The sequence below is a fragment of the Hemicordylus capensis genome, chromosome 4 (genome assembly GCF_027244095.1).
Source record: "Hemicordylus capensis ecotype Gifberg chromosome 4, rHemCap1.1.pri, whole genome shotgun sequence".
Lineage (NCBI taxonomy): Eukaryota > Metazoa > Chordata > Lepidosauria > Squamata > Cordylidae > Hemicordylus > Hemicordylus capensis.
Window position 1 is genome coordinate 150,033,151 of NC_069660.1, and position 25,712 is coordinate 150,058,862.

The 25,712-nt window shown below is 44.3% G+C and overlaps 2 protein-coding genes across 8 annotated transcripts in view; one reads left to right on the plus strand and one right to left on the minus strand.

Moving 5' to 3' along the window:
* Positions 1 to 3,624: 3,624 nt before the first annotated feature.
* The window catches only part of C4H1orf21 (chromosome 4 C1orf21 homolog), a 207,135-nt gene continuing 185,047 nt past the window's right edge, over positions 3,625 to 25,712 (minus strand). For 4 of the 6 annotated variants that reach the window (XM_053246629.1, XM_053246633.1, XM_053246630.1 and 1 more), the window contains 3 exons: positions 24,738 to 24,798; positions 6,454 to 6,521; positions 3,625 to 4,377 (listed from right to left, as the gene is read on the minus strand). In XM_053246629.1, the coding sequence (XP_053102604.1) occupies positions 4,299 to 4,377; positions 6,454 to 6,521; positions 24,738 to 24,798 (208 nt within the window). In that variant the 3' untranslated portion in view covers positions 3,625 to 4,298. Of the gene's footprint in view, positions 4,378 to 4,711; positions 6,189 to 6,453; positions 6,522 to 24,737; positions 24,799 to 25,712 lie in introns of those variants that run through there. The other 2 variants (XM_053246632.1, XM_053246634.1) reach the window with 2 other exon arrangements.
* On the plus strand, positions 10,178 to 23,002 carry LOC128323459 (non-homologous end joining protein Ku-like). Of its 2 annotated transcripts, XM_053246628.1 has the most exons (3): positions 10,178 to 10,283; positions 10,995 to 11,158; positions 22,886 to 23,002. In XM_053246628.1, the coding sequence occupies exons 1-3, from the start codon at positions 10,202 to 10,204 to the stop codon at positions 22,967 to 22,969; spliced, it is 330 nt and encodes a 109-aa protein (XP_053102603.1). In that variant the 5' UTR covers positions 10,178 to 10,201; the 3' UTR covers positions 22,970 to 23,002. The 2 variants fall into 2 exon arrangements, with proteins under 2 accessions (XP_053102603.1, XP_053102602.1); XM_053246627.1 differs by lacking the exon at positions 22,886 to 23,002 and adding an exon at positions 14,854 to 15,230 and having other exon boundaries at positions 10,178 to 11,158.

Consider the following 25,712-nt stretch of genomic DNA (forward strand, 5'->3'; position numbering starts at 1 on the left):
ATACTTAGGCCTTGTGCATTATGCTGGACACAGTGTCATTGAAGACTTTAAAGCAGATGCTTAACATACTAGCCTAGTTCAGCTATTTATTCCAAACATTCCATATTTGAAAATGTGATTAAAGCAAGTTTGATACAGGTATACATGGCAAGAGGTATATCCATATCAAACATGGCTTAAATTTCAACATATAAGGTTTCCACATATTTTAAAGCCATGCGTCCCAGACTGTCATGTTGACAATCACACCATGCTTTCTGGCAGTCTTGAATGTTATCATAAATCTAACCCCAATAGCTATTAATTTCTCCCAAGTGCTCCTCCCAACACTTCCTTCCTTTCTAACATTGAAACTGGCAACATAATTCCCTCCACCCAAACATTTCTCCCTATACTGATAAATATAAATATGCAAGTCAGAATATAATTTCAACAAAGCTTTAAAAATTGACCCCTTCATGGCAAAGCTGAAAGAAATGAAGTATTTGTACTGCACTCAGCCACCACCACCTTTACATTTTTAACCCATTTGATTAACTCCACATTGAAATAACAGTTAGAACAAATAGTAGGGATTTTTCTTTTCTTTTCCGAGGAGTTGAATGCAGCCTGGAAGTGGAATTGCTGCTGCTTGTTCACTCATCCCACTTTGATAAAGGAGTTTTGTATTATTTCCAAAATGTGCAAAATCTGTTTGAACAGATATGCTAATGGGATAAAAGAATTAGGTCCCGCCACAGGAAGCAGAGGCTCTGCTCCAACTGAAAAAACTCCAACTTAAAAACAATGGCTGTCTCCAGTCCATGTTACTCAACCTCATGTAACAAAGTACCTCTTTCCCAGAGAGGAGTCCTTTTGGGTCCAGGGGGAGCAACTCACCTGATCGAGGATTCCTTGGGTTGCAGAATCTGCCCTAAAAATTGCTGAGCGGGGTGGGGGGTGGAAAGAGCACGGACTGCCTTGTTTTAAAAACGGCACCACTTGTGAAATAAAGTCAACACCAGATAGCAGAACAGAAACCTTCTGTTTTAATTCTAGAGAAAAACTAGAATAAATTGGACTCTGAGCAAACAAGACACAGGGAACCCAGAAGAGCAACTGTAACTGCCAGCAAACTTGAACGGACCAATACCAATATGGGACTATACAAATATTCAGGAACGTATAGGATATTTCATACAGGAATTTATTTCACTCCTCATTAGCTTTACCTTTTAGGGCAATTCCCAGAAGAATTTTCAACTGAGAGATAATGTCAGAGCAAATGGAGAACTGAGAAGCTCAAACAGGCTACCATAACCATAGTATTAAAGCGTGTGCTGCATCAGCTATTTCTCTTGCATGTAATTTACGTTTGTGCCTAATTTTCATATCCGCTTGTTGTTGCAAGAAATAATTTGCTATTCACTGCTGACTCTGGCTCCCACCATTTGGCATTTGTGCCAGATTCCCACCTGATGCATACAACACTTCTCCCCAGTCCTGAAAGGTTGGAGACTAAAGGAGACACTTTCCTCAAGCAGTAGGTTCCAACATGATAGTATGCCGTGTTTAGAATGCCACACTGGAGAAGTGGGAAAGGCCACCATCAGCCTATTCCCCATGGTCACCCAAACGTTCTCTCTTCTTACTTGCAAGGATGGATCCCAAAGGAGCACCACAGCTTCTTAAAGCAGAAGGCAGGCAGTTGCTATGGAACACACACTCTTTGGCTTTCCTGATACCAAATAGCCACAATCTATCTGACGTTCCAGCCAGTAGTCAACACACACTCCAATCACTAAGCAAGGAGGAAGCCTTCTGCAGCTTCCCTTCTTCCAGGAACAAAGGCATCTTGACTGGGAGTGATGGTGGAAGGAAAGCAGTAGGTCGTCTTCTACAGGAAGCTCAAGGCTGTGCCAAGCTCCAAAATACTGGAAGATTCAAAGTTAAGTTACCATTGGACAAATGATTTTAAGTGCTCATATTTCAGAGACAGTTCGAAAGATTGATTTGCCAAATCTGTTGACCTAGTTTTAAAACACACAACCCTCCTCCTAATCCCTTCTCTTTATTTATTTGTAACTGGACCCCATATATTGGGCTTCCTGGTGTGTGTGTGTGTGTGTGTGTGTGTGTGTGTGTGTGTGTGTGTGTGTGTGAAGATATTCAAGGGATGAAATACTCCTTAATCAAGGAATTTATGGGATCAAGCCTGTTTTGGCTTCCAGAAAGGAGGGAGATCACCTCCACTGGGGGCAATAGAGATGGCAATGTCTGAGATAGCTTCAAGACCCATCTAGTCCTTACCTTAATCTGCATTCCTACTCTTCCCCCCACAGAAGCTAATATAGAGGGGAAAGGGGGAAGGATATGAACTTGAGGGACATACCCTCAACTGTAGTCAATGCCTACATCAATTAGGTACTGAACAAAAAATTCCTACATCTGCCGGATTAAAAGCTGAGGAGACCTGACAAATGACAGAGGAATGTAACGTATGGAAGGCAAGGGAAATTAATAACAGGAAATAGAGTAATAAGCCAAAGCAGGAGGAACGAAGGAAAATCAGGGGTGGGGGGAAATCCCTAAGAGAAAAGCAATGTGTAAAGTAGTTTTTAAAATATAGTTATTTAGAGATGAAACAGCATGAATATCAGAGGGAATTCTGGCAAAAATATGTTGCAACAGAAAATTGAAAGGATGGTGAGAATATGAGATAAAGCAAGAAGATCAGAAACGAGAAATGAGATAAAAGAAGATTAGAATTAGGAGAACAGGATGGAACATAGCAAGCCAGAAGAAAAGGAGGAAGGCAGTGAAGAGACATGCCTCTAAGCAGTCAGTTGTAAGGCGCAAGAACTGAAAAGTCCTCTGTGACACCACTGAGCTTGATACCAGAGCAGCTGAGCCAGTGGCAGCCAGAGAGATGGGACACACATGCCTAGTCAAGGCCACTGTAACTTCAGAACAAATCATTCATCCAAACAAGAGACGGAGAAAGGTTGGAGATGAAAGTTCAAGTGAAGTCCAGCAACCTGGTCCATTCACTGTATGGATGGTTTCTTAACAAGCAAAATCTAATTCAGCTAGATTGACACATGAAATAAAAAGAGATCTTATGTACACTGATTGTCTGGATTTTTGGTAAAATCTTAACCTTAACTACACTCACAGACTGATCTAAAATGAGTGTGTGCTTTTTCAATTTGTACAATTTTATTGATTGGCTGCCAACCTGATAACTCAAATAAGTCAAATAAAGGATTTTAAAAATTCAGCTTAGAATGCTACAAGAGGCAGTTTTCTAAAGATTATACCCTTATAAAGTGAAAGACACAGAAGGGAATTTGTCATCAAATTCCTTTAAAGAATAAATGCAAAGGTATAGGGTGTTTTTTTTTTAAAACCTTAGGATTATTTTTACTCATGACAATATTTGTTAAAAATATTACATCTGCCTTTGAGAGAGTATCATCTTTTTATAATATGGAAAAATAAACTCTACAGACATCCCCAGTTGGCACACAGGTGCTTTAAAGTAACATCCTTTCCCAATTATAATTCCAGAAGGGTGCTTTGGTGCCCTGCTTCATCCAATTATTCATAAAACACTGGACTGTATGAATGGGTATAAGACAAGAATACCTAAAAACAGTAAAATGTTTATTTTCTTAGAAAAAAAGAGGGATTCAAACTGATTGCGATCACAACTTCCATCGGCATTCAGCAAAGCGAATACTGCAAGCTTATTCCTCAAGTGAAATACCTAGTAAAAGAAACAGTTTTTAAAAATACAGATTTCTGCTCCTGCATCACCATCTCCAGTATTTGTGTGACAACATGCTTTTTAGCTGATAGCTTCTTCCTAGCAGAGAAACGAGATCTGTCATGGCAAAGCATCCCATCTCCAAAGCTCTAAATTGTCAGTATTAATAATTCTGCAACCCATTGGTGGGTTGACGAACAGGGTGACCTGGAAGGTTCAACTGCTCAGTTATGGAAGGTTTTGTATTACACTACCCCAGCCAATAGAAAGTAGACCAACAGCCCAAGTGAGATCTACAGTGTCTCAGATTTTATGTCAAAGATTTGCTGTGTTTCGGGACACAGATAAGTGAAAACCTGCAACAAGTTTCAACTAGCAGCAGCAGTTCCATACAAGCTGTTGTTCTTTCCTTTGAGCAATGTTCACTGTATGGTCGTTAGGAAACACTGTAACTGAATGGAGCATACAATGTGGAAATGATCTTTTGTTATGTAGTGCTGTTCACTTGAGAAGACTTCCAAAAAAAGATCTTGATTGAACGGTAATCTATTTACACAGTAGTATTCCTGTTTTGATCAGCAGAATTGGCACTATGTGATATCCTCCTCTTCTGAACAGTAATCACGACCCTTTAAAGAGGAGAAAGAAAAGAAAGAATCAAAACAATATGCAGAGAATAAATATCAAAGACCGATAGTAGAAGTTATTAGGTTCATGTAAGGTTCCATTAAGATTTCAGTCCTGCACAGACATTAAAACAAACAAGACAAACAAAACAAACACATTGTACCCCTGGACAGTATTGTAGAGCATGTCTAGAAATCCAGCTCTGGTGTTCACATGCTGAGAAGCATCACTCCTCCCTGTGCTCTTCACCGTTACAGCATTTGTCTAAAGAGGCAAACACCGTAAGTGTTATGGCAGGTGCTTCCATGATCAGAAGGCTGCAGTGTCCGATCATGGAAACAGCTGCTGTCACACTTCTGGCATTTGTCTGCTCAGACAAATGCTGTAACTGCGAAGAGCACAGGGAGGAGTGATGCTTCCCTGTGTATCAGCACCAGAGTAGGATTTCCCAGCACACTGGGATGCTGTACACAAGTACCATGCCAACTTTTCTCCATGCCTGAACAGGGCTTTTCTCTTTGGGGAGTCATTATTTCACAGCAAAATACACAGGGAAAAAGAACCACAGGAGAACCTTTGTATTTGTAGGGGTTCTGTTCTCTGCTACTACCGCGGATATGGAAACTGCAAATACAGAGTCATTGAGGCTATGCAAATCAGGGGGATAGGTTCCTGGTGGGTGTAAAAAGTCCTGAAAACAGGGTTAAAAACCCTAGAAATGTGGCGGAAAAGTGGCCTACTGTGCACTGAAGGTCCTCAGCAGTCCACCCCAATATTAAAAAATCATGCAAAAATCATGCAAAAATAGCAGGTCTTGTTGTTTTGTTTATGAAGGCTCCCAGTCTCTAAATGGCAGCCGGAAATGACCTCTGAGTCATTGCCATTCCCCAACCCATGGATATGAGATGTTAATCCTCCCCCCCATTTTTTTCTGCATATACCGAGGTTGTGTGTCAATTACCGAAATGCAGATACACAAAACCATGGATACCACGGATACCGAGTCTGTGATTAACTCTTTTCTACATTTTTGAACTGAGCTTAGTCTCTGGTGAATCCCTCCATGCTTCCTCCCATTGTGCTTTTGGCAGTATCTAAATCTTTATCTCACATGTTCCATTCAGATTTTGTGGTTGGGCACCACACTCCCTAATGAGGCAAGTGCTGCTAATGTGGTATGTAGCCACAAGATCAACCAAATCACATGGATAGATGGCAGAGACATTACTGGAAGTAGGATGGGAGGAAGCATGAAATAGACAGCACTCTGGGTCAGTGTTCTCTAACTTTTTTTCATCTGTGTGTGGAATGAGTTTTGTTCTGGGCGGGAGCATCAAGGCAGTGTGTGCGCACGTGCATTCAGAGTGGGGCCTTCCTGTGTGGGATCTAAAATTAACTGCAGACTTCAGAAAATGTGTGAGTGCACGTACATGTGCATGCCTCAGAGGGAACACTGCTCTGGGTAACAAGAAACAGGGTGCACACATTTGTAGGAACACATAATGAGACCTCCAGTTTGGGTTTTGGTGCTTTCTGTATAGAGGTGGTCAGAAAGTATTAGATCAACATGGTTCTCTGACTTAGAGTTATTTACCAGGGACAAAAAGCTCATGCACATATCTTCTAAATTAAGCTGCTAAAATGAAAAAAGCTTAGGGAGAAAACCAGAAGTGGATGTTTTGTGTGAAAGGGCTGAGAACTCAATTCTGGTACTGAAAACAAATTCCTGGGCTGAATATGTGTTCCTTAATTCTATGGCTGCTTCGCATACTGCTGTTTTGCACCTCGGCTCTGGTTGCTGGACCTCAGCATTCTAGGAAAAAAAAATCAAAGTAAATCTCACAAGCCTGAAGTCTACCAGTGCCTGCTATTTATAGTGATATTATTGGTTATGGATGTGTTGCATCCCAGAGGGCAAAACTACAAAGCAGAGGACATCGCTTGTTATTTATCATGACTTATCTGGAGCTATGTTTTCTCTCGATTCCCAACCACCAAGTAAGATTTTCAACATGCAGTTCCATTCTCACTGCAAAATCCCTACCAAAGCACGAGATATTTTTGTCTACTAAGCTAACCTGGCTCCTTTCTCAAATGAAGTTGGCTGGATCCTTCCTGGGCTAGCCCTGACTTGGAAAAGGAATGTCTGGAGAGAGACAGAATTCAAAATGAGCAAAATACCAAATCCGCTCTAATGAAGGATTCTACGGATCTTGACTTGACCAAAACTAAAAATCTATATTCCTTTCCACAATGCAGAATGTCTCATTTCTTTGTACTGGCTGCAAAGGTATAGGGCCACATTCATTTGGAATTTGGCTTTGCAAGCATATAGCCCACTGGGGAAGAACTTGGCTACTATGAAAGTGGAAGTCTACCCACCTACCCATACAGTTTGAATCCACCTACCATCATTGCTGCTGCTTCTGTCCCAGTTTCCAGACCTGACTGTCACCTATGTCTTAGGTGAGACACCTGCTGGAAGCCACATTATGAGCAAGATGGTTGCAGCCTACTTCTCCACGCCAGTCATTGTTTCTTGGAAAGCTGCTCCAAGAAATGAATGTTCCCCAAGTTCCTACACACGTTGCCCCACTAAGTAGGCCAAGAAACAGAAGAGTCAGGCAGCAAAGAGGACCTCATGTTACTGCTGAACCCCAACCTGTGCTGGAGTGAGAAGTCCCACTTTTTCTCTGCTCCCTGTCATGCACCCTCTTTGCAATCTAATCTGCTGAGAGAGAGAGAGAGAGAGAGAGAGAGAGAAAGAGAGAGATTCTCTTTGAATGCATCTATGTGCACATGTGTGCCTTGTATTCCCTCTGCGCTTTGAGGGATGTGGTTTGTGGTTTTGTGCTTGTTGTGGGGTCTCTTTGTATGTGTTGTGAGACTTCTGTATTTTGGGGGATGTCCTCTATTATTGTGACTTTGTTTTGCGTGCCTCTTAGATTGACCTGGGTTGTTTTTTCAATTCAAGCACATTATTTGGAACAAATGTACGAACATTCACATGGGCTATTCGTCTCTCCGGCTTGGTGTTCTTCACTGATAAGGTGGAACCACAGGTTTTCTAGAATAGCTTCTATGTACCCAATTCCCTAATCACATACTGCTGTGTGTAACTTGACTTATACTTTGTGGCTTGCTCACTTTGCATCTGGTTTGCATGTGTTTTGAGTTCTCCACTATTAATTGTCCCCAATACTAATCTCAGCATTTCCCCATCTATAACATTGGATAAATGTTTTCTAGCATATCTCCTACACAATCATTTCTATATCCATGTACTGCGCATGTATGATTTCTAATTGTGGCATGGCTTAGCTCGTATTAAATGATGCACTGCTTGATGGTGGGGGGCTTTAAGGATATGGAACAGCTGTGCATCTTAGAAGAACATTTAGCATTTGTGTTTTACTCTGTGCACAAGTCCAACAGAAATTATTGGCTCCACTCCAAGCACACACACACACACAGCAATTTTTTTAAATTCAAGAGTTGACAAGCTTGCTGGGGAGGGCAAACAGGCCCGCAACTCAACACTCATCATAGGAATAACTCAGCCTATTCCTAGGTCCAAATTGGGAGGCAAGAAACGAAGCATAACAATTGCTAAGCAACAATGGCCTAGCTGGGGGGAAGGCCCTTTTCTTGCTTCTTTACTTATTTTAATTAAACTACCTCAAAATCTCTCTCTCTCAGGTATACAAGAAGTCCTCAGACTGATGACTCTATTTGTTCCTGAAAACTGTGTCTTAAATCAAAATGTCTTAACTTCGAACCTATTTTTCCATACGAAACAAGAAAGTAAGTAAGTAAATTTATTACGGTCCTTAGACCGTAACAATGTTATATATTGTTTTGTCATGAACCAAAGCTGGATATTCCATTTTTCCTGCTGCCATCAAAGCTGATGATATGTCAGTCACAAATGTACAACAGATGTTGATGGTGGAGAATCAGCAGTTGCTCACCATTATAGCCCACTCCCTTCCTGACTCTCACTCACTTTTCCATAGAAGGAAGGGAGGCAACTGGGTAGCTCACCTTCTTTTCCTCCTGGGCAATGAATATACAGGGAAGAAAGGAGGGTGGGCTGGGAATTGGCCAGGCTCTTTTCCTCTAGCTGACACAGCCCAGCAGCTGAGCCTGGAGGAGGAGGAAGAGGAGGGCTAGCCAAAGCAGCAGCAGGAGGAGCAGCAGCATCTTGGATGGGCGGGTCAGCCAATCCCTCTTCAGTATCAGATGCGGCAGCAGCAGCTGCCAAAGACTACCAGTCTCAATGAATGTGTGAGCCTGAACCACTGCTGCTATTGTCTCCACCTCCTCCTCTAGCCATCTGAGATAGTCTCCCCTCCTGTGGCAAGTGTTGTAAGTTGAAACACAGCAGCTGTAAAGTTGAAACAAGGTGGCAATTTACAAACATCAAGTGCCATTCAATATTAACTTGCATCTTAAGTTGAAGAGTGCCTGTACTGCTTCTAAAAACAGGGATTGCACAGACAGGTATGTCTATGAATTCATCAAATTATTTCAAAAGGCAGTCCAAAACCCTTTTGTCAGATATACGCATCACTGTGAGAATTTTCAAGTACATACAGTCTCATGAGCATTTCTAAGTAGATCAGAACAAGTCTGGCGTTCTGATAATGCCTGAAAATAGAAGCTGTGCTGGTTTTACTTCTGCATAAACAGGCATACAATTGGGCTCTGCCTAAAATGAATTAATGTTTGTGAAGAGCAGTCTGCAGTTACACCAAGGGAGGAAAAACCCAATGTGTACGACCATCACCTGTGGTTCAGATAGGAAACCATAGATCTATCACACACATTTCTTATAATCTATAACACTAGCTTACTGAGTTAGTATTGCAATATTGCCCAGACCTCTATAAATTCAGCTATCCAACACTATTTCCAACACTACGATACCTGTCAAATTTTACCTGTGGCCAGAGGCGTATCTAGGGAAAATAGCACCTAGGGAAAGCATTGAAATTGCGCCCCCTGTCCAGACATCTGACACCCATCTTTCAGATAACTTTACCATAATATCAGCGGAAAAATACAAGTCTGAAGGTCACATACAAGTCACATATCTGAACATGTGTACAGCGACATATAATTTTTTTAAAAAATAGCTGTAGCCCCTTCGGGGGGCTTCCTAAAGGCTGGGGGGGTCTGCAAATGTTTCCCCTCCCCCCTGCTGGCCTCTAGGGCCTCACAGGGACCATTTAAGCATGTGTGGTGGCCATTTTTAAATATATATATATATTTTAAAAATGGCAGCTTAAAACAAAATGGCCACCACGAATGCTCAAATGGCCTCTGTGAGGCCTGGTATGGCCTAGGGCCTCACAGAGGCCATTTGAGCATGCGCGGTGGCCATTTTGTTTTCGGCAGCCTTTAAAAAAAAAAAAAATTTAAGAAATGGCTCCCCCCTTCAAGTGGCGCCCGGGGGACGTGCCCTGCCTGCCCCACCCTAGATACGCCCCTGCCTGTGGCCTTTCAAGCAAGCCTACAAAGCTAATTAGCCTCAATACATTTTTACTAGCCTGCTGCCCACACATACATACTTATAGCAGCACTTCCTGATGCAAATAAAAGGACCCAGAATCGACTGTCTTCATATTTACAGAATGTCCCTCCCCTAGGCGTCGTGCAGAGGGGAGGGGGTTTGTCTCGGCCCTGCTCTGTCCTGGGCCCCAAAGTGGAGCCTTCTGATTGGCCCGAGGTGGTTTGGGGGTGGGGCCTGGGACTGTTGGTCTTTGGTTCCCGCCCCTGGTCTCTCAGTCTGGGCTCGACGTTAGTTAGTGTAGGAGCTCGTCGATGAAGCTCCTACACTGCAGTGCTGCTTGGGCGGCAGCGTGTCTGGGCTTCGGCCCTGGTTTGGCCCCATTAGAGGTCGTTGGTGTGTGTGTGTGCTTGGACACAGGTGGGGGTTGGGCTCATAGCTGGGTGGGCTTGGTTGGCAGCATTAGCCGCGTGGGCCACCTTCCTCTCCCCCTCTTTGAGGGATTGGCTAGCCCTGTAGGGCTTTATCATTTGGGTGGGCATTGTCAGCAGCAATTTTAAGGGGCCCCCTGGCAGTGGGTGGCCTGGCTGGGCCTTTTCAACAGTTAATGGCCCCCTGGTGGTTAGTGTTCATGTCCCCCTGGTGGTGGTAGGCCTGGTTTGTCCTTTTCAACAGTTATCAGCCCCCTGGTGGTGGGTGGCTGGCTGGGCTTTTTCAGCAAAGTGTTCACGTCCCCCTGGTGGCGACAGGCCTGGTTTGGCTTTTTTTCTGCAGAGTGGTTGACGGCCCCCTGGTGGCTGGGACTGAGTTTTTTCTGCTTATTACTGGGTTGATTTTACTAAGGCAGATGCCTAAGAAAGCCAAAGGTAAGACTGGTGGGTGGCCTATTCGTCAGCCCAAGTGGCCTGCTCCTCCCTCCTCCTCATCGGATGATGAGGATGACGAAATGGTCCTTATTCGGGGGTTGATTAACCAGATGGAAGCTTTAGAGAAAGTCAAGGCCACTCCCTCTGATAAGGGTGCTGGCCCGTCAGGCGCACTCAAGAAGGTTCCTCGGTACACTTGTGGGGCTGCTAGGACGCACTTACTAAAATCTATTTCCGACAGGTTGGAAGCGCTGGAGGGGGATGAGGGCCCATCTAGCCCTGTTGTTCCTGCTGATCCAGAGGATCCTAGATTGGCGGTTCCTGGCGCTCCTGTTCCGGTGGTCCCTCTGCCCGCGGCTCCAGTGTTGCCAGGGCCTTCGGATCCGCCGACACCTACTGCACCGGGTGAGCCCGTTGCACCTACACCTCCCAGTGGTACCGGCCAGTGGTCTTCTTTGCCCTGGCCGATATCTGCCATATCTGCCTCATTATGGACACCATACGCACAGCCATGGGTTGCGGGTTTCACGATGGGGGTTCCAGGGGTTGCAGAGCAAGTTTGGTTAGGTAACAGGTTCCCCTTGGGTCCCTTGGCCGTGGGCCCAGTGGCGCTACAAACAACATCCACGGGTGTCGCTGGTGGTTTGGGGTTTTACCCCATGGGGATCTTGCCTATGCCCCAGCATGCCCCCTATGGTACAATGGGGTTGCCCTTAGGTGACCATCTGCTCCCGGCTACCAGGGAGAAGATCTTAAAAGGAGAATACGTGGACATATTTAGTTTGTTGTTTAGGGAGACGGAGGTAAAACATAAGGAAGGTGAGTCATGTAAGGAGCATGAAGCCACAAAGCATAAGCCAGTTGAAAAAACTTGGAATAACTGGCTATCCAGCTTCACAATCTATATGGGGGTGATATTGCAGGCTCAGCCTGCTAGGGGGCCTGTGCTTCTTAAATACATGGATATTATTCACTGGGCTGTTTCAGATTTTTCCAGCTCAGCCTGGATTAGATATGATGAAAGTTTTCGAATGCGTGCAGCACTAGACCCACCCTTCCCTGGGACATGCCTTTGCAAGAGCTTTGGCTAGTGATTATGTCTCCTTCCTGCCCGGTCGACGGTGATTGCTCAGACAGTGGACTGTTGCTTTCTAGGGCACATGCAGCTTCATCTGTCGCGGCAGCGGGCCAACAGTGGGTTCAACTCCACTTGGTCTGCTGGGAGTTTAACAATGGTGGCTGTTGCTCCAGGCTGGCGTGTCACTTCAGACACGCGTGTGGGCTCTGTGGTGCTAAACATCCGAGTTCCATCTTCCCCAGGGCCAAGGCTGGGGGAGCAGGATCGAAATTCAGGGGAGGTGGCACTAAGAAAGGGGGTCCCCCTCCACCCCCTATGGGAGAAGGCCCCCAACCCAATCAGGCTTGAGGTCTTGGAGTGCTTGCTGTTGGATTATCCGGATAGGGAGGCTGCTCTTTATTTAATTTCAGGTTTCAGGGATGGTTTTCGAATTCCTTGTAGTTCTCGCTGAGTACCGGCTATGTTCCGCAACCTAAAATCCGTAGTGGGCATGGGGCCTGTTGTCATTAAAAAGCTTAAGAAGGAGGTGGACTGGGGCCATTTAGGGTGCTGGGGCCATTTGCCTTCCCCCCCTTCCCAGAGTTGAGGGTTTCTCCCTTGGGAGTGGTGCCCAAGAAGGCGCCCTGGGAATTCCGTTTGATCCACCATTTGTCACACCCTAGGGGTTCTTCCGTCAATGACAGAATCCCGGATGCGCTCTGCACAGTGCAGGAGGTGGACTGGGGCCATTTAGGGTGCTGGGGCCATTTGCCTTCCCCCCCTTCCCAGAGTTGAGGGTTTCTCCCTTGGGAGTGGTGCCCAAGAAGGCGCCCTGGGAATTCCGTTTGATCCACCATTTGTCACACCCTAGGGGTTCTTCCGTCAATGACAAAATCCCGGATGCGCTCTGCACAGTGCGCTACGCTTCTTTTGATGCAGCAGTCTATTTTGTCAGGGACCGTGGGGTTGGGGCATTATTGGTCAAATGTGATATAGAGTCTGCCTTCCGCCTGCTGCCTGTTCATCCTTTAGATTTTGATTTGTTGGGCTTCGCATACGCGGGTCAATTTTATTTTGACTGTGCTTTGTCTATGGGCTGCTCTACTTCATGTGTGGCCTTTGAGGCTTTTAGCACCTTTCTGGAATGGGCGGTGAGGCAGAGGGCAGGCTTCGTATTCATGGCTCATTAATTAGATGATTTTCTTTTTGCAGGGAGGGGCGATTCTTTTGAATGCCAACACCTGCTGTGTTGCTTTATGGATTTGGCGCAGGACCTGGGTGTCCCCTTAGCCAAGGACAAGATGGAAGGGCCAGTCACGCGGCTGTCCTTTTTGGGAATTGAACTCAATACCCTGGCGGGTTGCTCTCGTTTGCCACAGGATAAGTTGGGGGGTCCTGCTGGACTTAGTTAGGGCTCTGGGGCGTGCCCGTAAGGCCACTCTGAGGGAGCTTCAGGTGGTGGCGGGGCACCTTAACTTTGCCAGTAGGGTTGCAGTTCCTGGCAGGGGCTTTTTGAGGCGCATTTGCGATCTCATGATGGGGCCTCGTGCCCCACACCACAGGGTTCACATTACAGAGGGTGTTAGGGCAGACTTGGCTGTCTGGGAGACATTTTTGCAGGGATTTAATGGTGTTTCATTTTGGAGGGGTGAACAGCTCCTTGAGGCCGACCTGCAGGTGCATTCGGATGCTGCGGGTGGCGTGGGATTCGGGGTGTTCTTCAGGGGCCAGTGGTGCGCGGCACGCTAGCCTGAGGATTGGGCGCAGCAGGGGGTAATGCGAGACTTGACCTTCCTGGAGTTTTTTCCTATCGTAGTGGCAGTGCACCTTTGGACTACGGAGTTTGCCAATTCCATGGTTCGGTTCTGGTGCGATAACCACGCGGTACTCCAGGTGGTCAACTCTCAAACCTCCCACTCTAAGAGGGTGATGGGGTTAATGAGGGTTTTTGTACTGCAGTGCCTTAGGGCCAACATTTTGTTTTTGGCCTGCCATGTTTCTGGGATCCAGAATGACATTGCTGATGCCATGTCTCGCTTTCAGGTGGACAGGTTCAGGGAGTTAGCGCCCGAGTCAGCTCCGGATCCCATGCCTGCCTTTCTGTGGCATCTTGGCAAGCAGAGGCCCAGCAGGCCATAGCTGCTTCATTGGCGCTGGGCACTAGGGCAAGTTATAATTCTAGGATAGCTGCTTTCTCCAGCTTTCAGAAATTGGCGGGCTTAGAAGAGGAGTGGCCTCTAGTGGTAGTGCATTTACTGCAGTTTTCGGTCCACTTACATGGGGCGGGGCGGGCAGTGTCCACGTTAGGTGGCTACGTGGCAGCATTGTCCTTTGAGGCACAAGCCAGGGGGGTGGAGGACCATTCTAGTGACCCCAGGGTGCAAAGGATGTTGGAGGGTTGGTCCCGGGGACTCCCTGTGGCCAAGGACAGCAGGCTGCCATTTAACCTTGATCTGGTGGCGGTGCTGGTCAGGTGCTTGCCGGGCTGTTGCGGGTCACCATGGGAGGTCCTCCTTTTTCAGGCAGCCATGCTGGTGGCTTTTTGGGGGGCCTTTAGGCCATCGGAGATTCTGCCACAGAGTGGGCGTTCCCTAGAGACCAGTGCTTACAGCTTGCTGATTTGTCCTTGACCAATGGGGAAGCGTGGCTGTTTCTATGCCGTTCCAAGACAGACCAGAGGGGGCCAGGGTGTCCGGCTGGCTGCAGCCAGTGATCCTACATTTTGCCCGGTGGTGGCTTTGAGGCGCGATGTGGAGCTGGGGCCTGTTAGGGGTGGATACCTTTTCATGCACGAGAGTAAGGATCCCCTGACCCAGTATCAGTTCTTGGTGGTTATTAGGAAGGCCTTGGTGATGGAAGAGGTCCCGATGGGTGGGCTCACTTTGCATTCCTTCCAGATTGGGGCTGCTACCACAGCTGCAAGCATGGGGATGTGGGAGGATGTGGTTCAGCGAATTGGACGGTGGAAATACACTGTAGTTAGGCGCTATGTGCGCTAGTTGAAATGGTTGTTGTCACTGTTTACATTTTGTTTTCTTGGCAGGTGCTGGTGGGGCAGCGGCCCCAATGCAGATCCTTGTTTGTGGCCATTCGTTGGTCTTTTGGGCGTTTGAGAGCCAGCACCTCTCAGTGGGGCACCCAGCTTGGATTGGGGAAGTGTGCCTCTGTTTATTGGTTGGGTATGCAGGGTATGGTTTGGAGCCAGTTGCTCCCTGCCATTTGGGATCATATAGCTAGGTTCTCTAGCCCCAATTTCATCGTTGTCCATTTAGGTGAAAATGATCTTGGCAAGCAAACTGGCCTCTCACTTATTCAGCAAGCCTCCTCTGATTTTTCTGTTTTGAAGGGCTGGATTCCTGGTGTTCACATCCTTTGGATTAGCTGGCTGCAATGCAGGGTTTGGAGGGGGGTGCAGAATGTTCGGGGCATCGAAAGAGCACGGTGCAAAACCTCTGCTACAATTGGCAGATTGGTGGCGGGGGGCGGGCGGTGTTGCTTCAGCCCAGGCTTTTGGCCCATTCCCCGGAACTCTTTCGCCCTGATGGGGTTCATTTGTCTGAAATGGGTTGTGATTTGTATATCCAAAACATTCGGAGGGGGCTTGTTGGATTTTTGGAAAGGTATGGGGCAGGGAGGTCAAGCTAGGCTAACCTCCCTGTGTGGTGGGAACAGTGCAGGCTGGGTGGTGATTTCAGGGATATAACATCAGTGAGCACCTTTGGATATTTTAAAGGTGGATTGGTCAATCGCTCCCTTGTGGTTTGTGAGGCCCAGGGAGAATGGTTGGCCAGGAAACCGGCTTCAGGACTTCGCCAACCCTTGGGCTGAGCGGTCCAGGGTGGGTGAAGCCCTAGGAGTATCCAGGCTTCTTCACAAAAGGGGTTGGCTTTGAAGGAGACAGGCAGGTTGCACCTGCGTGTTTCCTGAACCAAGGTGTGTCGCCCTTGCAGGGGCGGGGAAGGACGAGAGAGTCTTAACCCGGCCTCGTTAGGCCCGCACTGTTGGTTAAGGGGGATTAATCCCCTTGTTACAGTCCGCTATGCCTTGATGTTATTCGTTAATAAAGTTGTGGCTCTTTACCCAATGCTATGTCTCTGTGTCTTTTGGGGCTGGGGGTCCGGGAACAAGCTTCCCTGTCTGGTCACTTGGAAACATGGCAAGTGACTATTTGTCAAGATATGGTGCTTCATAAAGGTACTTAGCAAAATCCATATGCTAGATGTCTATGGAAAACCACTCCCTTTCCTACTTTTACCTAAACACTGTGATCAGATACTTTAGGTTCATATCTTCCTTATCAGGCCACACATGACTGCCTACTTCCAAAAGAGCCTCTTGTAGTGTAGGGGCTGAGAGCGTGAGGTAATCCTGCTGCTTGAATCTCATCTGAGCGATGAACTCCTTCAGTGGGCAATTGCAATCAGCTCAATGGCACAGTTACAATATGTGGGAAATAATAATCAAAAGATTTTTGTAAGCATGAATGAAAGAGTGCACAAGAGAATGCCTTGAATACTCTTCAAGCACTATAGAACATGTGTTACTGTTAATATTATGCTCCTGTATCGGAGGTCGGGGGAGTTGCTTATCAAGGGAGAGGTCATCCTAACGAACAACTGACAGGGGTGCAAAGAGTTTGCAAAACTCTTTTTTGGAAGAGTTTTTGGAGAGGAAGTTGGATTTTCTTGGGAGTCAGTTTGAGGGAGATGGAGACACCTTGTTCTCTCTGTTGTGCTCCAGCCTCTCCCCTTCCTTTTCTAGCAGACCGTGCATCACTGAGAGGTACCAGAACTCCAGCCTACCTGGAAACCAAAGCCTTCCTTCTGTGAATGGCTGCATGCTGCAGTTAGGAACTAGGAGACAGCAGCTGCCAGGGCCTGTAAAGAGCAGTCCAGTGGGGCGGCAGGGGAGGTGGAGAAACCTGCCTCCTGACCTTGTTCAGCAACCCAGGTGGTGGGACCATTTTTGCAGGGGCTTGGATTTGTGCACCCCTGGTAATTATTATTTCTTGGCTCGGAATTCAGCTCAAGCCATTGCTCTACTTTTTAAAGCATCTTGTCAGCTTTCCAATTACTTTGCGTAGGCAGCAACAGAACTTGAAAAAAGGGAGAGGAGAGAATGAGAACACACAGAGGCTAAGAAATAAGGGATACAGCCCACGTCTTCCTGAAGCGTGACGAGCAGCTCTTCAGCACAGCCAATTTCCAAAAGCAGCTACCATGAAAAATATAAGGGATCATGGCTGAAGATATTAATTGAATTAACAACTAGCATAATGCCATATTTTAATACAGCACACTATCACAGAACCTTCCTAAGATCTGTTTTGCTTTGTAGTCTTCCAAGTTTCAATATGGATTTATTTTTCACTTTTGCTCCACAGCACAGACATAAGAAACAGGCATTAGCCAAATCACCAGACAGGAAGATGGGAAGAAAACCTTCCTGAAGACAGGCTGCCCAGTTTTTGTGCATAGGTCCATGCATCATGATTTCTCACATTTTGAAAGAAGCAAAACCTTCCTTTGGAAAACATATTTCTAACCCTAGAAGTGGGATGGAGAGTAGAGAAGGTGTGCATGAAAAGATCCACCTAAGGAAATGCTTCCAGAGTACAATCCTGTAAGGCATGAACAGGCAGGAACACACAGTCAACCGAGCACTTGTGTTTATGAAAGTTCCTTGGCAAGGGAATCGTCATCACAGCAAAAGCGAAGGAATTATTATTCTCTGAATTGGACTTCAGCTCAAGTTTCTGCTCTGTTTTTTATGCACCTTGTCAGCTCTCTTACTACTTTGCACGGGCTGCATTGGACAACTAAGAATCACAGTTTTCATTGTAAGAAAAACTTTGTAGTTCTTTTTAGTTGAAGTTGGAGAAAAAATTGAAAAATGCAATGGCAAAACAAACAAATCCGAATGGCTGAAAACAAGGAGACATGAAGGCCAAATTCACTCGCACTTCCAATCTTGATGATTTAACCCTTTTTGAGGATTGACTCAAGTTTTTTTTTTCTTGTTTGAGAAGAGTCACTTCAGAATTGGAACATTGCAGAGCAAGTGAATACATGCAGAGTAAGTCATCAACTATAGCTTAACTCTGGCCAGGTCCATGAAAGTGATCTCAAATTATGTCAATCATATAAGACCAAATTGCAAATTAGATTAAAACTGCAGCCACAATCATGATATATTTTCCTAAATGACATATGAGTAATACAAAGGAATGACTTGCATCTCAGGCAGGCATTTTTTAGACTGTGCATAATGAGAACAGGACATGAATAAGATCTGAATATTTGTCACTCCACTATTTAACAAATATAGTCCAACTTCCACTAAGATTATTTCCTTCTTTACCACTTCATGCTTTCATATTAATTTTGTCATTGGTGCAATCATATACCATTCTAAAATTAATGGAACAATAACTTTTGTTCCAAACTTGAGGCAATATACTTATTTTAGTTGTACTTTACTATTGTCCCTTTGGCTGTAATACATTTTGATTGATTGATACTTTGAAGGAAAACACCCTCCTGCTTACATGATTCTTCAAAGTTACAAAAAAAAAAAAGTACACAGACAATCCAGATAATTTACAATACTAACATTTTGTACCCACAATCTCAAAAATAACTGTTTCTGTTTTGAATTCTGCACCTTGTAAGTTCATAGAAACACTTAAGTACAGATCCATGCATGTAAATAAAGGCACAGTTATGGCATATTTGCTCCTTACAGCAGTATACACAAAAGAGTCAATTTGAGCTGAACAGCAGGTTCCTCTCTTCCCCATTTTCTGCAGCAAAGAACCGCAATCATGCCAATGTTCATACCAGGATATTGTATGCACTTTATGCTATCCTTTTAGTAGCTGCTTTACTGTTTTGAAATGGCAGGTTAATAAACAAACTGACACGACAAAAATACAGAAGTCCCTAAGCTAAATGACTCTTTTGTACAGCTAAAAGGTCTTCCATAGGCTGAGGCTGGGGAGAACAGTTATGGATCTAAGCCAACACAGTGTCTTCTATCGCACTAACATATAGCAATGGGATTCCATTTTCTAGGTATCATTCAAAGCAAGGGGATGGGTGGCCGAGTGCAATCAAAGTAACTGTGCAAATTAACAGTCTCTCTTTTAACTATCACAAAAAGAACTGAGAAGACACACCGGCTTTTTTCATGAATAGCTCCCCAAAGTGTGAAGCAATAAAAAGGTGGCTCACTACAAAAGGAACTCCTGGTTTTATCATTCCCAGAAAGTATGGAAATAAAATGCACACAAGTGTTCACATACACATGGAATTAGCTTTCATTTTTAGCAAAGGAATGAATGAATGTGTTTAGAGCACATCCCCTTCTACTTAATACTTTTATTTACCCTATCCGACCCTGCCCTGACATCTATTTTAGTCAGCAAAAGTCCTACCACATACATGTAGTACAAAAGACTACACTGGCCTCCCAATCATGTGTCTTGCTCATGGTTTCACCAAATAAAGAGGCTTACTGAGGCACTGCCACGGGATTACTTTTGTCGACATTAGTCAATGATGGCAGATCTTTGTAATCACAGATTTATGTGGGAAGAGAAAATCCTTCATTAGGCACAACATTACAGACGACAACATAGCCTTCAAAACAATGGTGTACATTTATTTATTTAATCATATTTTTATACCACCTGATACGTACATCTCTAGGCGGTGCACATGCACATGCACATACATCTCTTACAAGTGCTTATAATTTGACCCCAACACTACCCTTTGAAAAGAGTTTAATTCCCTTCACTTCCTCATCATGAGCATAAGGAAGCCTACAAATTAAAAACAAATACAAATCAGGGTGATATCCATCTAACTACTCACAAGCTGGAGCTGAACACGCCCATTATCATTGCATTCCACTGGCCGCCCCACATTTGTTCCTCCACTCTCAGAACATAGGGAAGAGGCAGCTCCAGCCAGTGGTGCGGTGTGCTGTGCTTCTATAGGGGGGCGGCACTAGGAGAAACTGCTCTCTCATCTCTACAGAGTTTCTAGCTCTAAGAAAGCCCAAAGAGGCAATCCAGAGACAGAACAGACTTGTGAGGATTCCACTTTTGTCCATCATTGTGGGTGTGTGAAGAGTTGCCCTTGAGGCATGCAAAAATCTAACTGTACACTTCACACAACCTCTGCATGATATCCACAGCTGGAAGTAAACTATGCACAGCAGTGGAGAGAGATGGTTGTGTGAACAGGTCTGCAGTTCAAGTCTGAATCAATCCTTGCATTTTGCAGCAAGTCTCTCTCTTGGAGAGACAATCTCTTTAATATTCTGCAACAAAGCTTTGGCGTGAACATACCCAAGCTGGAGTTGAACGCTCGCTGAAATGAAGTATTGCCCTTATTTATCATTCTTTTAAGGCCAAACTGGGCAGAATGGCAGCTGGGTCACCACCAAACCTAAGAAACAATATAGGACGGACAGAGCTGCACCCTTCCTTCCACCTGCATTTCCCTTCCCCGAAATAGCTTCTCTCTCGCTTCCCCCCATACCCCAAACAAACAGGAACAACCCTCACTACAAGAAAAACAGTTGCAAAGAAGGAAAATCTAAACACTACTCCCACTCTCATTAGTTAAGACAGGGCATAATCCATCAAGGAGGTTCTCGAACACAAGCTTCATCAAATGGGAGATTTCACAGTAGAACCTCCAAGTGGATTGAGCCCCATGGGTCATATCTGCCAATCTCCCACCCTTAACAGTACCCCAAATCTGTAACTGGATCTTGCCTTGTGATAGGGCTGTCTTCCAACATCAAAGAGCACATTTCATACTGCCCTGCATGAATTTAGCAGCATTCTTTTTGAGGCTAATTAATTTGCTTCAGAGAACTGTCGCCTGTGGTGATTCTCCAAGAATCCTCAATATTTTATTCTCATTGTTTTGTTGCATCTCATGCTCATGGTTTCAGAAGATAATGTTCATGCTTTGATTTCTGAGGTCAAGCTAATTACACTTGTCCTTCTGACCCAATCCCCTTTAATTGACTATTGGGACTCATTCCTCAGGCTTAATTGATGCTATTATAAATTCTCCATTCTCTAGTGGGAAGTGTCTCATGTGATTTAGGCTATGCTTTGGTGAATTCTATTTAAAATAAATATTGAAGCTCAGCTCTCCCTAAATATCTAGCTCCTTGATTATCTTGGATATTTTAGCTTCCTTCTCACTGGTCTTGTTATTTATTCTGGATTTCTATATCTATCTTAATAGCAGGATGGACCCCATTTTCACACAAAGCCCAGGATTCTAACAGTGGCAGGATACCGGATCCAACTTCCTCTTGCACACAAGGGAAAGAAGGCAAGGGAATCTGAAATGTTCACTACATCTGATAGTAAACAACTGTCAGATGTACAACTGTCATTAAAGTGTAGAAAAACAAAGTTAGTTATTCGAGAAGCTGAAATGAGGATTGTGGATTTGAAGCTGGTTCCAAATGGATGGAGACTGAAGGTTGCAAGACGCCCTCTTATGCACTGGTTTCCTTCTCAAGGTGTTCAGAGTTAGTTATCATGATCACATCATCCAAGCACCTATATCCACATCAGTGCTGTTTTTCTCCAACCTTGTGACCCCTCTCTTTTAAATCCCAAATGTGCATACCAGCAGGAAGGCTGCTAGTAGATGTCTCCATTCATCTGAATGTTTTGGGTGTTTTGATCCTGAAATCAGTTAATTTGAAATGGCAGTCTGTATCTCAGCTGTGTGGCTAGGGATGGGTTATCATAACTTTATGCTTACAGAGCTATCGTATACTGTGTTTAGACGGATTTAGCAATAGTATTTCAGCTGGTTATCTAAGAAGTTGGGATTGATTTACAACAGAAGAAGAACAAAAGCTACAGGCCCTCTCAGTAGTTTGCTCAGGAATTAAGCATCCTTCATGTGGTAAGAAGAGCTATTCAGCAGCAGCAGAATCTGCATAATCATTTTCGTCTTCAAATGGAATAAATGTTCTATAGCAGTTCTTTAAGTGTTATAGAAGACTTTTGAAGAAGCCAAGGAGAGTGCCTGCAACCTTTGGTCTCCTGTGGTATTCTTTACTGCTGCAGCTATAGTCCTTATGGGGTTTTTAAAATGTTGTTATTTTACAGTAGACATTAATAAATGACTTGTCTCATTGCAAGAGGTGAGTACGTGGTTCCTGACATGCATCCATAACTTCTGTGGCAAGCCTTCTGGGATTCATTTCATACTGTTTATAAACTGAAATAACCTGTTAATCTCATAGTAGCTCACATTCATGCACCTCTTCTAAATGCCTAACTTGTTGCTATTGCACATCCATCAGTAATTTCAGTCATTTCGATTTGTTGCTAGGTGTAAAAAGATAACCAATTAACAACAGAGAACTGTCACTGAACTAAACTGAGAAAGGTGGAATTCCTCAAATAAGAGGAAAAAATGGAATATAGAATGAAAAGAAAATTTTAAAAATGGCCTTTCCTTAGAACAAACAAAAGCCAAGCTCTCATTCCTTATTCAACTTCTTCAAAAGGCAAAAAGAATCAATCAACTGTTTTCTCTTTTGCCAGTAGTACTAAGGATCATGATAGCTTCTGGGAATGGAAGGCATCCCACAGACACTGTTTGGGAACAGATACCTAAAGATTAATATGGCCACAATACCACACACATGTAGGGGGTGTTTATGCTATTGAATTCAGTGGGCTTAAGTGAGCCTTGCTCTATGTTAAATGGTAGCCTATGCCTTTAAAAAGATAGCTCACAAATCTCATGCCAATTATTACTATATTTAGTGCAGCATCTGCAATTCGGTGGGGACTACAGGAGCAGAGTAAATGTCAAATCAAAGTGTGATTTCGGCCTGCTCCCCTCTGCACGTCAGACGATGTACAGCTAGCTCTTCATTCCACCTCTCACTTCTTGTGTTTGCCCTCTCATGCCTCTCCCTATGGTCTTCCTCTCACGCATTCTGTAGCACACACAACCTTCCCGAGGCTTTCCTAACTTATTGCTTTTCTTGAGGTTCTTCTACTCTTCTCTTCCTAGGCCATTCTACATGCCCTGAGATGCCATCCGAGCCAACAGCAGCCAGAAACTATTTTTGCCTGCTCCATCCCTCCATGCCATTAGTACAGCTCAACCAATCACTGCTTGAGGCTTGGCCACATCACAACATCCTTTAATGTATTACAATATGGATTTTACCACTGGAAAGGTAAACATGAAATAAAAGCAGTGGCTGACAGCCTGATTAAATGAAGTCATGCTTAACTTGTCCTTTAATTTCAATGGGACTTCTTCAAAAAAATTTAGTCAGAAAGTCAGTCAGTGTGCTTAAATGTTTTATTTAGCCATGTGCTTATTCTTAGGACAGGCACCTGCAATGACAGCTTTTTAGATGAACTGGAAAACTCAGTGAAATCTGTGACAAGTATATCATAGGTGAACATAAAAACAGAGTTCTTCATGGATCAATTGCACAGAAAGTTCACCACAAATTCTGCCCATTAGTCCCAAAACGGAACACAGCCAAACTTCTGAAATACTGTATTGAATTAAAAGGCTTTCCAATCCAAGAGGAAAGAAACTGAAATTCCACATGGAATTTCACCTGGGTGAAAGGGCAAATATAAAATGCTCTTACAAAATGCTTCATTTAGCAGCTACCAAGACCAATTTTCTCCCCTCCACTTAAGAAAACTCCAGCTTTGAGGATTAATATTATTTGCAGTTGCGGATGTAAAACAAGGAATGCATTTGCAGTTCTTGACTCTATTCCTTCCACTAGTGGTCAAAATTTATTTTGTTACCTAAGATCATGACAATACTGCTTCCCAGAATGATTATGTGATACACTCAGAACAATTCTTCAGCTTCCATAATTTAAAAGGCAAGGAGCACCAACAGAAAAGAAAAAGAAAAACTGAACTTGCTGAGTTGAAAGTCAGGACTTGAGCCCATAGCGGGCTGAGCTGGTAACTGGAGCAATATCCCATCTACACTCTACTACAATGAGCCCCTGGTGGCGCAGTGGTAAAACTGCCGCCCTGTAACCAGAAGGTTACAAGTTCAATCCTGACCAGGGGCTCAAGGTTGACTCAGCCTTCCATCCTTCCGAGGTCGGTAAAATGAGTACCCAGAATGTTGGGGGCAATATGCTAAATCATTGTAAACCGCTTAGAGAGCTTCAGCTATAGAGCGGTATATAAATGTAAGTGCTATTGCTAAGTGCTACACTCAACATTGCTCTGGAAGAAATTGCAGGAAGAACAGACACAGCAACCAAGGAAGCCACCCTGTACCAATATACCAAAGCACGTCAAGTGATTACAAAAGCTTCCAAGTCAGGGTTGCTAGCTGATATAAGCAACGTTAAGACTGTCGCTAAGTTGGCTCTTTCTGACTATATACTTTATTTTGCCCTGCCCTGAACTCCTGTATCTGAAACTGAGATGTATTTGATGCAGGTTCACGTGGTATGGCACCAAAACAACCATTCCTACATGAACAAAATATTCTTCCCAAACTAAGTTGTTCTCACTGCTAAATACCTGCCTTGGTCCTTTCCTTTTTACCTGTTACCATTTACAAGGTGGCAAAAGAGGTGTGAGTTTCCACACCCAATTTAAACGATGGCCAACTAAGTGAAGATTGGTTTTTGTTGTGATTCTTGCTGTTGCAAATCCATGGAGACTGGTCATATTGTAACGCGAGTGTGCAAAACTTATCAGTTAGCAAATGATTAGCGCAATTAGCATGAGAATATCATAACATGAACACTTTTCCTATGCCAGTTATAAACCCTAAATGCAGTCTTCGCTCCTAGCACAGGGTTACAAGTTCTAATATCCTGTATTCCATAGCTGCCACATGGAAACATTTGCTGAGTTATTCTTACCTTTTCAATTTTCTCATCCAGCATTCTGAAAAATTCTTGTTGGCTTTCAGAGATGTGCATGCTGAAACACAGAAAGAACAGTGTATTGAGAGGCTCAGATGTATTTACAAAAGGACGACACTGGTTGCTAGATACACAGGTCCTATGCCAAGCTTCAGGCTGCCACTTTCAGAAATGAAGAGAAAGCATCAACTCAAGATCTAGTGTCATGTATGTGACAACACTGGCAAAAGATTCTAATATCGCATGCAGAAGATGCTCCCATCTTCCCGAAGTCTGCTGAGTGTACAAAAGGAACATGTCCAGGAACATAGTTTGCCACCTACTCATTATTGGGATTCCCCGCCCCCAACAGCCCTTAAAAATAAGAGGGGGACCTTTAATTTAGTTGAATCAACAAAAGCTTTACTTGGTTAATTGTCAGGGCCAATTTTTATCAGATAGGGCAGAAATGATTTTTATCATTTCTTTTTGATGAGGTTGAATGTTAAAGGGATAATTTCTTTGTACTTTAATATACTACAGGAAGGCAAGAACTCAAGTCATCTATACTGATATTTGACAATAAGCATGCTTTTAAAATCAATTAACGGACAAATTATTAATCAACTAAAATTTCTGATTAGTTGATACACCCATACCTACACCTATGCACTCTAGCTCTGCAGAAACACAACTTCAGAGATTTTATTTTAAGATCTGATGGGGCGAGGTTGAAACCTCAAGAATGGCTCCTAAGAACTCGTATCAATAGCAATACTTAGCACCCCCAAAATCCCCCCGAAAGGCAAAATTGGGAGGAAACAGACAGTAATTTGGCAGGGATAGGGTACCAGTGGGGAAAGGACTTTCTCTTAAAAACAGAGGGTACTGGAGCATAGGCACCAGAGGGCATCATTATAGCAGACTTTAGAACAGCTAAAAATAGTCTGGCTGCATCTCTGCCCAGGTGGAGAGAGAGAAGCTAGCCCAGCA

Excerpts from the sequence above, each read along its gene's own strand:
- LOC128323459 (XM_053246627.1), top strand. The coding sequence starts at position 10,735 with ATGCCTAAGAAAGCCAAAGGTAAGACTGGTGGGTGGCCTATTCGTCAG. Across the intron at positions 11,159-14,853 it reads GCCGACACCTACTGCACCGG|GTGCTGGTGGGGCAGCGGCC; the intron begins GTGAGCCCGTTG and ends TTTTCTTGGCAG.